At 38.3% G+C, this 17,622-nt stretch overlaps 1 protein-coding gene across 2 annotated transcripts in view; it reads left to right on the forward strand.

The window, feature by feature from the left end:
* Positions 1 to 11,393, forward strand: part of rras2 (RAS related 2) — a 65,245-nt gene extending 53,852 nt beyond the window's left edge. For both annotated transcript variants that reach the window (XM_073049506.1, XM_073049507.1), the window contains exons 5-6: positions 6,580 to 6,698; positions 8,019 to 11,393. In XM_073049506.1, coding sequence (XP_072905607.1) covers positions 6,580 to 6,698; positions 8,019 to 8,106 — 207 coding nt within the window. In that variant the 3' untranslated portion in view covers positions 8,107 to 11,393. The remainder of the gene's footprint in view (positions 1 to 6,579; positions 6,699 to 8,018) is intronic.
* Positions 11,394 to 17,622: the final 6,229 nt, after the last annotated feature.

Raw genomic sequence — 17,622 nt, forward strand, 5'->3', positions numbered from 1 at the left:
TGATTTGGATTTGACTGGAAAAGTGTTCAATAGATAATGCTTCCTCCAGGCTAATTGTGTATAAAGAAGATATTGACATAAGTACTCATCAGAAAAAGTGTAAAGGTCTTGCTTTATTAAAATAATGGTTAATACAGTACTAGGAATTCTTTTAGAGAACTATGGAAACTTCCCTAGTTTCATAGTTGCAATGCATGTGCTCGAATTTCATACCGTTTTGTTAATTTTTAACAATTACTATGAGTAATTTTTTTTCAGTTGCTCAGGCACAAACTATTCATATTTTTTAAAAAGATAGTTTCAATTGTGGCTGAATTTTGTTTCATTTTTATAAGCTTAACATGTGTTTCAGACTAGGTTGTCTCTGGGTACTTGATAAACCTTGTTATTATCATGTTGTCATAGGTGGCACAGTAGCCTAGTGATTAACGTAATGCTTTTCAGTGCCAGCTATCAGAAAATCTGGGTTAATTTCCTGCTACTGCCCTTAAGGATTATGTAAGTTCTTTCCATGACTGTGCACATTTCTTTCAGTGCTTTGGTTTCTTCCACTTTCAAAGATGATGTTTAGGTTAGTGTTAGTAAGTTGTGGGCATGCTATGCTGTCGCAAGAAGCATGGCAACACTTGCAGACTTGCCCCCAGCACATCGTAAACAATGACGCAAATGATGCATTTCACTGTATGTTTCAATGCACATGTGACAAAACTAAGTTTATCTTTAAAAACTAAACTATTTGGGCTCTTTAATAAAGTGCTTTCCATCAGTGAGAGAGTTTGTCAGAAGTTTTGAAGTTATCCAATTTTACTGAACAATAGAAATACTTGTTTGCTTTAATACAGTTTGTTCTCATGGGTACAACTGTCACGTTGAATCATTATATAGTTTGTTCCTTTTGTGAGTAGCATTATTAGTATTGATGGGACTAACAACATTCCTGTTCACAGAAATTGAAGTGAACAAGAAAGTTGCAAGTCAGCTGATCAAGCCTGTGTGAGCAGGATTACTGCATGGATTTCTGATCTAAACAGAGTGCAGTCTGTTGTAACTATATTAGGTTTTCTTTGTTCAGTTCTATTTATGTGGCAATCTATGTTTTTAAAATGGTGTCTCTTTAAATAGAGAGAATCTTTTGCTGTTTTGATCTAGTTTTGTCTCTAGTACAAGGCCTTAATGCCTATAAACTTTGTGAGTCAGTGTTTTGTCATGATTCAGTTACAAGGCAAATAGTTTGCAAATTTCAGCAATCACCCAAGTTTTTCCCTAAACATTTACAATATAACTAACAATCAGCTATTCATGGCAATAAGCTGTTTTACTTGAGTATAACAATGCAGAAAACCATTTGCCCATCAGCTTCATGCTGCTGTCAGTGGAGATTCCATTAATCGCATTCCTCTTGTTCAGAATTATGTTTTTATCATTGACCAATGTTGTGAAAATTGTTTTGTGGCAGCAGTACAGTGAAAGACAGAAATTACTAAGTTGTAATAGTAAAGAGGAATAATAGTGAGGTACTGTTCAAAGGTTCATGGACTGTTCAGAAATCTGATGACAGAGGGGAAGTTGCTCTTTCTAAAGGCTGATTTATACTTGTGCGTCGCATCTATGCTGTAGGTACCATGTACCCTATGCCGTCCCTACGCCGTAGGGTGACGTGCACCACTCCAAAAAATTAACTGGCGCGCCAGGACAACGCAGACAGAAACAACTGTGATTGGTCCGCTTGGTAGCATCGCATTTCCGGTTGCTTCTTCTCCGCCGTGTCTGTACACCGATGCAAAATAGATTAACCAAATCATCAAATCTACCTGCCGACATGCGAAAATGTTTGAAATGCATTTCCTCGTCCATGTCTCTCATGAAGAAACTCAACACAGTGGCCTAGAAACCCCACCGCCAACTAGCGTTTTGGCGCACACCAACGCTTGCTCACTACAGCGTAGAGCTACGTAAAAGAGAAAATCAGGGCTACGGCGTAGCCCGTACGCACAAGTATAAATCAGCCTTAAATCTGAGCGTGGGTCTTCAGACTCCTGTACCACCACCATTAAGAACAAGGCATGTCCTGGATGGTGAAGGTCCTTAATAATAGATGTTGTCGTCTTCTTGAGGCACCGCTCTTTGGAGCTGTGCTCAGTGGTGGGATGGCTTGTGTCTGTGATGGAGCTGGCTGAGTCTACAAACCCTCTTCAGCCTCTTGATCCTGTGCATTGGTGCAGTAGAAAAGTAGGTTAAGCACACAGGCTTGAGCTGCACCAACGTTGTTGTCAGTTAGGAGAATATGAATTAATTACTAGTCCGCACCGACTGTGGTCTCCTGATTAGGAAGTCAGGAATTCAATTGCAGAGGAAAGTACACAAGCACACATCTTGAAGTTTGTTGATTGGTAATGAGGAGAAGGCAGTGTTGAACACTGCTCAAATGCAAACTCACTGGCTTTCCATTGCTTTTGGAGCACCTTGACGACAACAAAATATGTCAGACTGATTTTTATTAATATCAGCTTGGTATTCCACATCACCCCTTCACTACCAATTAACACAGCAAGTTAATTCTACCATGATCAACTATCAAAGCACTTCATTACAGTAGATGCGAGTGCTATCAGTGATAGTTGTTGAGGCAGCTCATCTTGCTCTTGTATAATTGATGCCCTTTTGAAGCAGCTGGGAGCCTCTGATGGCAGCGGTAAGAGGTACAAGATGTCATTGAACACTCCAGCCAGTTAGATGGCACAGATTTTCAGGACCCTATCAGGTATGCTATCAATAAATGTGCATAAGTTTTAAAAAGGGGATAAAGTTGATCATTATAGCGCACTAAGTGAGTTGTGCAGATTTTAATCTGATGATACAAAGTGTATCTACTTTGGTGTGATGATATTCCTTAAACCTTTGCTGTTTGACCTAATATCTTCTTATTGCCTTTGGTGAGCAGAGGCTCCTCTGTCAAAGAAATCCAAATGCTAAAACTAAGAATTTAATTTATGTCAGCTTCACTATTTTAAGGATACGTAGAACTGCACAGCAGAGTTTAGGAAGTTTCTATGTATTGTTGAGAATTAATTTGCCAGTTTATTAAACCCCCATGAACAACAGTTTATAAATGTTATGTACTGACTGGAAATGTTGCATAATATACATTACCTGAGTTCTTTTCTCAACTATGGATATTCTCATTTATTGGAAAAAGAGTGAGGGAGGTAGATTTGGGAATAGATATTTAAGCATGTGAATGCTGCTAGTTGTGCTTCCCTCTGTGTTTTAGATTCCATTGACTTCAGAGCAGAATGATGGTGAAAGTATAACTGCTGAAATTCTTTTTCTTTCATTCCCCCCACCTGTATACAGCAGTGATGACCAAAGAGTGTTAACACAATATATTTTGACTTTGTATAAATTGACTAGTAGATGTAGTGGTCCAAATGGGTGGCACTGGTTTAAACAACATAATGACTGGATTCCTTTTGTCTCAACTTTATTTTTTGAACACTACATTTTTCGAATATAATCCTCAAGACCATTTTGAATAATTTACTTCTGTCTTGACCTGTTCATGGTTTCAAGTCTGTGGTTACTGTTGTGTTCCCTACTTAAAAGCAGTATGCATAGTGTTCTTTGGGGTACAAATCTACCAACAAGATGAGGGATATTGTAAGTAAAGGGAACCCAAATCAGGAATAAGTAGGTCCTGGAACTTTTCTGTATATTACTGGAGAGTGTTTTGCATGTGGAGACCACTTGGGTATTTGAATCTATTGGTGAAGTACATTGTGATATTTTATAGTGAAGGTGTCATTTCAATAAAGATTTATTTTGCTGTTTGAACGGGCTTACGAGGTTGAGTTCATTAATCTTGCTCAGTTCAGAGATTTGAAATTATTTCTTTCCAAAGCTAATAGATGGAATAAAATCTTTTTTGTATCCAATGCTGTTTTTCCCTCTCAGAAACACATCCTTAAGCATTTTCTTAGAACTTTATACATCTGCTCAGTTTTGCCCATTAAACAGGTGTTCTTCAGCCTGTGGGTTGTATGTGGCCCATTCAGCACACAACAGCCCATGTGACATCCTATTTGAACAATAAAGATCCATGCTTGCAGTTTCAATGAATAGAGCTGCTACTTATTGAAAATATAGGCCTTTGACCGTGTTTAATCTCTAAATAAAGGATATTAATTATGTGCACACCTAGTTTTGCTTCTGCATATTCATTTGAGTGTTAAGCTCTGTAATGTATTGAGCTTTAAATTGGAAATCACTGTAAAATTAACCTTTGAATGTATCTATATGCTTAGCAGGGTAAATTTAACCTTAATCTTAATCGTCAGTAGAGAGATGGAAAATGTGATTAAATTGTACTTGCTCACTAATTTTTAGTTCAGATTTTATTAGCTTTATTTGTCACTGGACCTCCACTGCAGCCTTGATACAAATACAGACCAAAGACCTGAATTTGAGATTAGTTAAGTAGCTGCTTTTGATACAAAGGAAACTTTTTAGCAAGTGTAGCATCATAGACCCTTAGTAAGACTGCAGTCAGAAAATATTCTGGTGGCTGGAATCTCGTCACAATCCTTCGTGGGAGGGTGGCAAATGGAAGTTAACACTGATAGAATATTTTCCACCTAATGAATGTATTTAAATTACAATGCAGACTGTCTACCATCAATACTGTGCATTGCATTTACTCACTAATGCTGATTCAAACACAGACACATAGTCACAGATACATGGGAACAATATTACCTGCAAGTTCCTTTCCAAGTAGAAACATAGAAACATAGAAAATAGGTGCAGGAGTAGGCCATTCGGCCCTTCGAGCCTGCACCGCCATTCAGTATGATCATGGCTGATCATCCAACTCAGAACCCTGTACCTGCTTTCTCTCCATATCCCCTGATCCCTTTAGCCACAAGGGCCATATCTAACTTCCTCTTAAATATAGCCAATGGACTGGCCTCAACTGTTCTGTGACAGAGAATTCCACAGATTCACCACTCTCTGTGTGAAGAAGTTTTTCCTCATCTCGGTCCTAAAAGGCTTCCCTTTTATCCTTAAACTGTGACCCCTCGTTCTGGACTTCCCCAACATTGGAAACAATCTTCCTGCATCTAGCCTGTCCAATCCCTTTAGAATTTTATACGTTTCAATAAGATCCCCCCTCAATCTTCTAAATTCCAGTGAGTATAAGCCTAGTTGATCCAGTCTTCCTTCATATGAAAGTCCTGCCATCCCAGGAATCAATCTGGTGAACCTTCTCTGTACTCCCTCTATGGCAAGAATATCTTTCCTCAGATTAGGGGACCAAAACTGCACACAATATTCTAGGTGCGGTCTCACCAAGGCCTTGTACAACTGCAGTAGAACCTCCCTGCTCCTGTACTCAAATCCTTTTGCTATGAATGCCAACATACCATTTGCCTTTTTCACCGCCTGCTGTACCTGCATGCCCACTTTCAATGACTGATGTACAATGACACCCAGGTCTCGTTGTATCTCCCCTTTTCTTAATCGGCCACTGTTCAGATAATAATCTGTTTTCCTGTTCTTGCAACCAAAGTGGATAATCGCACATTTATCCACATTAAATTGCATCTGCCTTGAATTTGCCCACTCACCTAACCTATCCAAGTCACCCTGCATCCTCTTAGTATCCTCCTCACAGCTAACACCGCCGCCCAGCGTCGTGTCATCCGCAAACTTGGAGATGCTGCATTTAATTCCCTCGTCTAAATCATTAATATATATTGTAAACAACTGGGGTCCCAGCACTGATCCTTGCGGTACCCCACTAGTCACTGCCTGCCATTCTGAAAAGGTCCCGTTTGCTCCCACTCTTTGCTTCCTGTCTGCCAACCAATTCTCTATCCACATCAATACCATACCCCCAATACCATGTGCTTTAAGTTTGCACACTAATCTCCTGTGTGGGACCTTGTCAAAAGCCTTTTGAAAATCTAAATATACCACATCCACTGGCTCTCCCCTATCCACTCTACGAGTTACATTTTCAAAAAATCCTATAAGATTCGTCAGACATGATTTTCCTTTCACAAATCCATGCTGACTTTGTCCAATGATTTCACCTCTTTCCAAATGTGCTGTTATCACATCTTTGATAACCAACTCTAGCATTTTCCCCACCACTGATGTCAGACTAACCGCTCTATAATTCCCCGGTTTCTCTCTCCCTCCTTTTTTAAAAAGTGGGGTTACATTAGCTACCCTCCAATCCTCAGGAACTAATCCAGAATCTAAGGATCTAAGTCTTATCCACTTGGAAATATCCTTTCATTGTTCTTGGGCCTAATACCAGGAGCATGTTATTTGGCATGAGTGACTGACTACCATCACCTAAAGCTAGTTAGGAAAGGCTCGTAATGTTATGCTTGCCACAGTACCCATGTGCAGAATGCGAATGCATAACTTGATCTGTTTCTGGGATTCAGTTCACAATATTACTAAGTACTACTTATGTTCTCCAGTATATGTACACACTCCAACCAGTAAATAGTTTTGTCAGTGTTGTACTATGCACAGATTTGGCATATTTAATGTATCTTTCCTTTGCAGATAACGACAGAGGAAGGGCTGCAACTTGCGAGGCAGCTCAAAGTAACATACATGGAGGCTTCAGCTAAAATTCGTTTGAATGTAGACCAGGCTTTTCATGAACTAGTTCGAGTTATAAGGTAGGAATAATTGATGTAGTATGTGAAGTATCTTTCCCTTGTCAGGGATATTTGTGAAGCAGGTAAAATTGCACTGGAAGAGATGTCAATGTCAATTGAAATTCTTCCACAAGTTTTGTGTAAAAAGCTGTTCAGATTTAAGATTCTGGTTTTGGATTTAATTTCCATTTTTTATAAAATGTATTCTATCACCTCTGTGTATAAGATTCCTGGAGCAGCTTGATTGATTAAGCTCTTCCTTTTGGATGATACTAGATTTAAAATTGTTTGCTGCCTTAGTCTACTATGGGCACCACAGCAGTGTAGCAATTCTGACATCCTCTGTAAGCAAGTTTGTATGTTTCTTCCTGTGTGTGTGCATCCTTCAGGTGCTCCGATTTCCTTCCATAGTCAGAGGACATACTGTTTAGAAAGTTAATTGGTCATAGTAGATTATCCTGTGATCAGGCTAGGGTTAAATCAAAGGGTTGCTGTGCAGCCCAGCTTGAAGGGTTAGAAGAGCCTGTTCCACACTAAATAAATAAAATGAAGTTGTAAGCTAGAAAACCATGTGTTGTCCACTCTATTGACTGGAAAATAGCCAGAGATGTGGACTGATTTGAATGTAGAAAGTGAACTAATGAATTTTGGAATGAAGAATTAGGAGATGCAATAAGCAAAATGAAACAGTTGCTTTATGGTGTAGGTTGTGCGCGCATATTATTAAAGGTAGGAGTTGTTAAGGCATTTATGCCTGATCCCATGTATTTTCATTAAAGATGTGGAAGTCCAAACTCAAGTTAATTGTATAGTTATCACACTTATGCATTCAGTCATTTCATAAGTGATTTACCAGAATAGCATTACTGATAACGAAGCTTGCTTATTTGAAATAATTTATGAAGCTGAGGTTAATACTGAAGTTTAAGGAAAACAAGATAGATTATGGGGAGATTTAATAAATGAAGTTCTCAGAAATGGTTTTGATAAAGAAGGCTATTTTTATTAGTAGAAGATTGGTTAACAGATGATGCAGATTCAAGCCTCTCTGGAGTATTAGCAGGGAAATCAGTATTTTTCTGTGTATTAAACTGTAACCTAGACTGCACTTTATGAAGTTGTGCTGTAGATTGAGTCATACATTTTGGAGGAGTATTTAATGCATTTTAAGGGGATTTGTAAGGATATAAGGAAATCATGAAGATAAATTGGATTTGGTTTCAAAATCCTGCCCTGGCCACATTAGGATCCACTTTTGTATAGCGATTGCTCATTATTATTTAAACAGAAACCTGCTTTCACTTGAGCAGAATTTAATTTGCTTATTTTATTTCCCTGCAGGAGATTTCAAGAGCAGGAATGCCCTCCTTCTCCTGAACCATCACGGAATGAAAAAGACAGTAGTGGCTGCCACTGTGTTTTAATCTGAGATGCTGGTTTGTCTGCTCTCAACAGCTGCCAAACCACCTGCCCCCATTTCTGCCTTCAAAAAAACATTTGTGTCAATCAATATTGCCTCTTTACTGCATGCTTACAATTTGGTCGCAGATTGCCTTAGTCTAATTTTTTTAAAAAGCTGGCTGTGATGTGCACTTGATTGGGGAGGGGGTGGTGGGGACATTTTGTCACCTCTCTTGCCCCCAAGGCAGGAGGTGAAGTTTAAGGAATATAAACACTAAGGCTGCTACTTAAATGTCATATTTCTATTTGTTTCAGGAATGATATTTCTATTTGATAGGAGAGAAAATTCAGAATGTAGACAATTGATTTGAGCTAATTTGCCTTGAAGTGTTTAAAATCCATGCTTACATGTCTTGTCCACAGTGCCATTTAACTTTTAATGCTATAATTATGCGTTAATCATTATTGTACGTAAGGATCCATGATTTCCAAGAAGAATAACTGTCATATGATAAGTGAAGGGCAACAAGGAGGCGTAAATTTGTCATTTCTTTGCCCTGGATAAAATACATAGAAATAAGCCTTAAATAACACTTGTTGGTAAGAGTCTGAGTTTTGTGCAATGCTGCAGTTTGTTCCAGTGGCCAAATCCAGTCAGTCTACTGTATTTATTTTAAGCAGTCCAGAGAGATTTTTGGGAATCAATGTGGCCAAACACCTGTGATCTCACTGGATATGAACATTCTTATTTTTTTTGTTTTGTTTTTTTAAAAAACCAATTTCACATCATTGTTGAGGAGTTCCAAGTCTTCTATTTGTCTTCCTTTGATGTGACTGTATTTTGGGATAAGGGATTCAAAGTGCTAAAGTGTAGTTGTTTTTCCTCATGTTATATAAAGAGATGGGATTGATTCTTCCATTGATGAAGATGATTAAATGTTTTTCTATATACTTTTATACATTATTTTCTTATCAAACTAGTTAACAAGTATTTTTATATGTTTGTAAACAAATATGCTTTCACAGCATAACTTGTGTATATGTAAAGATGAGTATTTAATTCTTGCATTTCACTTTTAACTGACAAACTTACAGGTATAATTTACAGAACTGTGGTAATACTTTCTTAAATATCCTCATGGCAGCTGGGTGTGCCTAGCTATGTCTGGTCATGTGCCTGCAGAATGTACCCACACAGACATTAGCATGCTCAACTATACAGAATGCTCTGACCAGGCATTTCAGAAGGTGGATCTGTATTGTAAAATTTTGGAATCTGAGAAACTTGTGATATTTTTTGGGTTTGACTGTGAATGGTCTTTGAGTACAAGTTCAACGGATCAATAACTTGGTTTGAGATTTGTCCTTTGAACTGGATCGCTGGAAAGATGCACACAACAATCCTGATATTGTCTACATCAACTCCTTGAAGTTTGATCCTACTACAGCCTTGTATAGCTTCTGGTGCTAGAATAAAGGTTGATTAATTTAGTGGAAGACTTGTTATTTTCTCTGTGCCTCCTTTGCCTTGACACTTAATTATTAAATGTATTAGTAATCATTGTTGACTAAATAGTGTCTTGGTGCCTTTTCCTATCTTCAGATGAATTGCTCTCACTCAGTGTATTCTGTCTTGAAGTTTGATTGCAGCATTGTTAGTATGCTATTTTCATACCCATGTAATATTTCACAAAAGTTGGATGCATTATACCATTCAGTGTAATGTCTATTTGCAAAATCTTGGGGGTGGGGTGGGACTAACTGCTTGGCTTTTAATGTTGGCATTAGTTTGGACTGGATCAATATCAGATGAACAGCTGAGGGGCAGGTACATAACAAAAACAGGAAAATGGAATCAGTCCAGTAGACAGTGCAGGCATATGGGCATAAAGCATGTGGAAGAAGTGTGAGATTAAAATGCATCTAATGGAAGGAGTTGGGCTAGTAAAGCTGAATTTAGCATTGGGGATATGATATTGTTGTCAGACGTGGTTGAAAGGACAGCATTGGCAACTCAAAATTCTAGGGTATAGAATCTTTTGGTGAGGTGGTGTAAAAGAAGAGGTGGTATTGTTATATTTTTAAGGAATGTTATTTCAGTAATGAGGAGTAATACCCTCAAAGTAAAGCCATATAGGTGGAACTAAGGAACCAAGAGGCTAATTGCTTTGCTGCATATTTTACTAAATGTCTCAATATTTAGAGGGGCAGTTATGTAGAAAAGTTGCAGATAGGAATAGGAGTAAGATTAATGGGGTTATAGTAGTACTGGGATGAATTTATTTGAATTGTGAGAGGAGTGCGTTTTTGATCCAGTACCTAGTCCTACTAGGGAAAGGGCTGTATTGGACTTTGGAGAATGTAGCTGGGCAAGTGATTGAAGTGTCAGTGAAAGGACTAATTTTTGGAGATGACAGCCAATGACATAAATAAAGAGTAAGTTTAGTTGTGGAGAGAAGGTTGATAGCAATATCATAGACAAGACCCTGTAGAAACAGACTAGGTGCACCTGCAATTTTAAATTTGCTTGTGACATGTGAAAGGACAGCAAAATATCCAGCATTCTTTGGACAAAGAATGTGCAGAGTTGGATGGTTAAAGTAAAAAGTATTGTTGTAACTATAGAAAATAGAAAATGAGGAAATCCTTCAAGAGTATAGAACATGTTTGAGGGTGATGTTTTTGGTTACAAAACAACATTGAGGTTTAAGAGGTGTAAAATATCATTGGTAGATGTGATTAATGAAAATCCCAAAGTAACTTGAGGGCAAAATGATAACTGGGAAAAAGTAGGGCCCATTAGGAGTAAGGAGTGATAAGTGCATGGAATCAGAAGAAAGATGAAGTTTTCAATGGATGCTTCTCTCATAGTTGGGTGTTCAGGGAAGAGGATTGTGAAATTTGAGAATATTTTTATCAGGAGGATGTTTTGAATGTCTTGGAGGTTAAAGGTGGATAGACCCAAGGCTCTGAGATGTAAACAAAGCTCTTAATGGAGGCAAGTGAAGAGATAGCTGTGGCCATGACAGATTTTAAATCTTTGCTTGTTGCAGGTAAGGTGGCACATGACCAGAAGACGGCAATTGTGGCACCATTTATACAAGGGCAGCAGGGATAAGTTAGGTGCTAAAAGATCTGTGATTGCTGTTCCCTCTAAGCTGCACGACTGCACAGTAACTAAAATGGTCCCATGCACGTAGTGTTTGTTATCGCGCAGCTGGAATTGGATGCAGCTAGAAAAAGTTTAGGAAACGTTAAAGATTTTTGTACTGTATTTCATTATACTTTTCAATTAATAAATAAAATCAAAAGTGATTCTCAATTTTCATTCTATATATTCATAGTATGCATATTACAAAAAAAAATTTAGAGTGCCACATGGTTTTCAGGTTATTTATATATATATATTTTTAAATCCTGCTTGGAGCAACAGTTGGTAGGTTGTGTGTGTGTGTGTGTGTGTGTATATTTAAAAAACGAGGTAATATTGTCTGTGATTTTAATGTCAGGAGATGGGAAGTTGAGAAACTGAGGGCCAAGGTCATTGTAATCTTGGAAAGGCGGGGATTAATCAAAAAATACTCAAGGCTTTGTTTAGGAGTGATCCGGTCTGTCTAACTTGTTTGAATTATTCGAAGGGATGAGAAAGTATGGCGGGCATTGCAGTTGTAGTTTACAAGGTCTTAAAGACTTAAGTTCCATTTGGAGGACTGGTCCAAGGCAAATTGGCAAATTTGTATCCAAAATTGGCTTAGTAATAGATGGAGGGTAATAGACTTTTGTTTCTTTGAGCCCAGGACCAGTAATTTATCCCAGGTATTGTACTTGGGACCCTTATTTGTATACACTTTGGCAATTTGAATTGAAAACCATAAATGTTGATGTTCACACTGAAATTAGTGGTTTCAGTGATGGTGGCGTAGCTCTTTTGGCACCCTGACCTTCATCAGTTAATACACTGAGTATGGGATGTTAGGGTGTGATTAGCAAGATATTCACGAGGTAGTACTTGGGGAAATTGTATGCAGTTGTGTTAGACCTGCTGTTAGAAAAGCTGTAAAGAGTGCGGGACTGGTGAGATGTTAGACAGGCTAGGACTTGGTGTGTAAGAAGCAGATGTTATCTTGTAAAGGTGTATAAAATCATGAGGGGCATAGATAAGGTGACTGCACATAGTGTTTTTACCCAGGGTTGGGGAATCAAGAACCAGGAATCAAGAGGCCATTGGTTTAAGGTGAAAGGGGGAAGATTTGATAGCAAATTGAAGGGCAACTGGTTTTACACAGAGGGTCGTACATATGTAGAACAAGCTGCCAGAGAAAGTGATTGAAGTCAGGACAATAACAACTTAAAAAGCCTGTTGGACAAGTACATGGATAGAAAAGATTTAGAAATTTATGGACCGAAAGCTGACAAATAGGGCAAGCTTGGATGAGGCATCTTGGTTGGCATTGACCGCTTGGTCTGACGGAGCTTGTTTCCATGCTATAGGACTCTGAACTCTCGATCAGTTGGTAGGATGGGCAGACCAATGAAAGATAATTAAATCTTGATAAGTGTAAGGTAATGTACTTTTTGAGGAACAATAAGACAAGGACATGCACAGTGAATGTAGTATTAAGCAGTTCAAAGGGGCATAGATAGTAAACATTCTTGAAACGGAGTTATGGAAAACAAATGCATCAAAGGTGAGGCGAATGGAAAAGAAATTTAAAAAATCTTATCAAGAACTACTTAGCTCAGAGAGCATTTGGAAGATGGAACATTTTGCCTGTGTCTGAAGGCAGATACTGTCAACATTGGACAAATATTTAGACCAGTATGTGAATTACCTGTGCATAGAAGCCTGTGGATTAAGTGCTGGTAAAAGGGATTAGTACAGATGGGTCCTGGGTGGGATGATGAGGCTGTTTCTGTCATTTATCTGTATGACAATTCGTATCTGTATACCTTAATTTACAAACTAATGTGCAAGGCACCAGTTTACCTATTGAATATGTGCTGCTTTGAATGTTGGGTATTAAGTCCTGCTCTTCCTCCAATGTCCTGCAAATTTTATTTGCAACGTATCCAGTTTTTAAAAATGTTCAATATGAACATACTGAAAACATTAGAAAGTGGAGCAGGGTTAAACCATTTATCTTTTTAAAAAAAAAAACCCTGTTGTTCTGCGTGAAATAGTGACACGTGGCTTCCTCCACAGACAAAGACTGCAAGGGATCCAGGGCAAGCTATCTAAGTAGATATGTTATTAGCTCATTGTAAGAAGCAGAGATTGATGTTGGAAGATTTGTTTTGGACTGGAGGCCCATGACTAGTGGTGTCTTACAGGAACTGGTGCTGGGTTTGTTGTTTGTCATGTATATAAATCATTTGGATGAGAACATACAAAGTATGCTAGGTATGTAGAAACCACTAAAATAGATGATATTGTAGATGATGGTTATCAAAACTTCCAGGGATCTTGATTCTTCAACTAGGCAAATTGACTGAGGAATGACAAATGTTCAAGTCAGGCAACTTCTGCTTCCATCATCCTTGTCTGCCTCCATCTGTCATGCCTTGTGACTCCACCCCACTCCCTCCCCTGTCTGGATCAATCTTTTTTAAACCCCTCTCCCCACCCCTTTCCTTCTCCTGTCAGTCAACTAATCAGTGGTGAGTTTCTCCAACAGATTGTTTATTTTACATTCAGTGTAGGAACTGGGGTGTTGTAGTTATACAAAATAGTGGTGAGGGTGTACAGTACATAAAGTATTTTGTACATTATTTTATAAGATGTCATTAAGCTATAGAGTGCAAAGAGGATTTGTGAGAATGTTTGTGGGACCCGCGGGCTTGAGTTATCGGGAGAGGTTGGGCAGACTATGACTTCATTGTTTGGAGCATTTGAGATTGAAAGGTAATTCTGCAGAGGTGTATAGAATCTTGAGAGCCATAGGGTTAATGCGCTCAGTCTTTTTCTCATGGAAAGGGAACCAAAAACCTAGAGGACATAGGTTTAAGGTGAAAGGGGAAAGATTTATGAGGAGGAGCAGCAACTTCACACAGGGTGGTACATGTATAGAATGAGTTGCTGAAGAAAGTGGTGGAGGCAACTCCAGTAACCTTTTTTTAAAAAAAACACAACAAATAAATTTGGACAGGTACCTAGATAAAGGTTTAGAGGGATGGGCCAAATGCAGACAAATTGGACCAGCTTACATGGGCATCTTGGTTGTCATGAGTAAGTCGGACTGTAGGATCAATTTCTGCATTACTGTATTAGTCTGACTCTAAAAATCAGTTGTTTTGTTAAGGGGTTATTAAATCCATTTCTGACACATTTTAAGACATGAAGTTTTGGGTCAAATTGATTTTGCACAATAGAATTCACTTAGCTTTTGACCATTGCTTTTGGTCTGTGGCCTTTTTATGAACTTGCCTACTGGTTTAAAAAAAACTCCACTGTTTGCATAGAAAACAGGTGTCAGATTTTGCAGTGTTTTAAAAGATTATTAGCAAGAATGTAAGTATGTAAATGAGATTGAAGGAAAAGACTTGGCTGATTGAAGGGTAGTTTGACTATGAAGAAAGAACTTGGCTATTTGGTGTTACAGCTGTCTCTGGCCCAATGTTAAACTAGTGTGTTCCTGATGGAGTCCAGTTGGGCAGCACTAACTTCCACAGGTCTCCCACTGTACAGGCGGGGAAGCCTCTCCACACTTCTTGCCTCATTTTTCATCTGGCACATGTACAATAGTCTTCATATTGATTGAATAGATGAAATTGGGAGAAGGAAAGGGGAAATGGCAAGTTATTTTTCAGATGTTTGCTTTCAATTTTTATTATGCTAGTTTCAAATGTGGGGGAAAAATAATCTTTCGAAATGTTACTGAGTGTAACACTACTGACAGTAAGTGGTTCTGGGGGGGGGCGGGGGAGGCATTGCCTGTTGTCAGTGTGTTTGTGAATATATCAGTCTGCTACTTCAGATACAGCTTGTATTCTGTACTGGGCCACATCAAAATACTGGGAAGTATGTAGTTGCTGGAAGGCTGGATTGAAACTAAATTGGAATAAATATGGCAGGTAGTTGGGGCTTTTGGGCCTCTGGCATATCTGCCCTAACCTTTTCCTGCAATTTCAGCAAAGTTAATGTTGGCTAGGGCAAAGGAATACTGCTAAGATATTACCGGTAGTTACATTCACCTGAAAGCAGACAAGGCTGACGGCCTTGCTCAACAATCTATTTCAAGTGCACTCTATTCTGAAAGGAAGTTTTAATGAATCTTGAGAAATCTGATTGCTATAATGTGGTTTGAACCCTGAATTTCCTGATTCTGATGAAATTGAAGTAGCATTAATTCAAGGTCAATGCTTGTGAGTATTCTGTATAAAGGGTTGCCTGTGCTGGACTTTAACTTATTCTTGGATAACACCATAAAGTTATTTTGGTTTGTTTTTCCAGATTTAAAAAAAAATTCTGAAAATTTATAACCTGTGTGTAGAATGGCAGAGCAAGACGAAGAATTAGTGCTGTGTTCAACCTGGAAGCACTGATTGCATCAGGTGGCCAAATGTGGACATTTCTTTATAAGCAAGAAATAAATGGCCTATAATTTTTCTGCTTTGGATGAGAAATAAATTTAAATTTGGCTTTTGTGCTTCTGTTAATGTTAACCATGTGGAAGATGCCTGTTTGGTTGTCAATGACAATCTTTTCACAGTTTTATAACTGTTAGTTACATTGGAGAGAATCAGATCAACCCCACCCATGAAATAGAGGAAATGTTTGATAGTTGAATAAGCCACAGCACTTTGCTGTGAATTTGTCAAAGTTTAAAAAAAAATGTAGTTAAAATTATTACAACAAAATCCTCATACTTAAGAGGGCATTTAACAAAATTTGTTCAAAAAAGACATGACCTGAAGACATGTCCTTGTGTCCTTTGTTCAAGTGAGAATAAATGCTATTTCAATTTCTTGTGTCTTTTCTCCTGTGTAATGTCTGTAATTCTACGATCCAAGCTTAGTTTCCAAAACACTGGCAAAGTAGGGAACTTCTGTGATCACATGTAGCACTGTAATCTGCAAGTCAAAATTGTGATGGAATGCTGCTCCGATCAAATGCATGAAGTGCAACACCATACAGGGCAAAACAATGCTTGATCGGCACTCCATTCTTCACTCAAACTTTTAAGACTTTATTGTGACAATTCAGTAATTTCAGTTGATGTCTTTCCCTGTATTTAATAATCCTGAATTACTGAATGCACATTTCTCAGGTTAAAGTAGTTGTTTGGCATGGGAGACTTGTAAGTGAAGTGATCCATTAGAAACCATTAAGATAATAATCATTGCAGGAAGATGCCCTATAATTATATGAGTACTTTAATACAAAGTCTTGGATTTGTTCCATTTTTCTGAAAATGATCCTCCTCAATCACATAACTGTAATTTTAACAAGCATGGATTTTAGGGCTTGTCAAAAACTGAAAATTCTGTGAGTAACTCGATAAAAGGAAAAGCTATGATGCTGATCTTTGATTTATTGATCTTATCCCAGAATGTACTTCTTTGATCAGCAAAATTGAAGAAAAAGCAGATAAGTAATCATCTGTCCATCAATATCTGTCAGCTTCCTCACTGAACTTTGCTTTTTATAAATACAAAAAAAATTATTGAACATGGGTGGCAGTGGGGTAGGTTTGTTGATGTTGGATAAATTTAAATCATAATTCAAATGAAATAGTAATTGCTTGTTAAACTTCTGGAATTTGATAACCAAAATCCCATTACTATGTTTGATGGAGCCCACATTTCCTGTTCACAAGGTTTCTGCTCTCAACCCACCCCAACACTCCAAACTGAAGAGAGAGATCACTATCCTGCATCTTTTCCCATTCGAGCCACCACATGCAGCACATTATCCATTGTATTTTTTTCAGCTGCACCAGGTATCCCAGCACAGCTGGCACAAGCGCTGCAAGACTTGTTTTCACACCTCATAATCTTGCGGGGATCAAAACAGATTTCAGGAAAGGCAAAGGTTTGTGTGCACATCCTCCAAACTTGTCGGCTGTGCTTCCATTGTGGCTTCCTCTACATCGTTGAGATCAAGTGCAGATGAAGTGGCTGATTTACAGATCACTTACACTCTGGTTGCAATATTTGTCTCTTCCCTCCCACCCCCCACTCCCCACTCGCCACTCGTGGTTCCATTGACTTCCAAATGACAGCTGCATACTGCAGCCATTGCATCCCCTCCCGGATCTGATTCCTCCTTCCCATTGATACCTGTTGATATCGCATTCATTGATAAATGAAAAAAATCGCTAGATAAATAAGAGTTAGCTAGACTCCATTTTAAATTGTCACTGAAAATTCTTACATGTGGCTTTAGAAGTTGATTAAAAGGCTTATTTTGATGCACATTAATTCAGTAATTACTTTTCAAAAGAACTGATTGCAAGTACAGGTCTGCACCTATGATGTTTCAGAAATGGTGTAATAACCAGTGTAACTACCTCATCTCTCAAGACTTTGCATCTTTTTTCACTAC

The sequence above is a fragment of the Hemitrygon akajei genome, chromosome 6 (genome assembly GCF_048418815.1).
Source record: "Hemitrygon akajei chromosome 6, sHemAka1.3, whole genome shotgun sequence".
Classification (NCBI taxonomy): Eukaryota; Metazoa; Chordata; class Chondrichthyes; order Myliobatiformes; family Dasyatidae; genus Hemitrygon; species Hemitrygon akajei.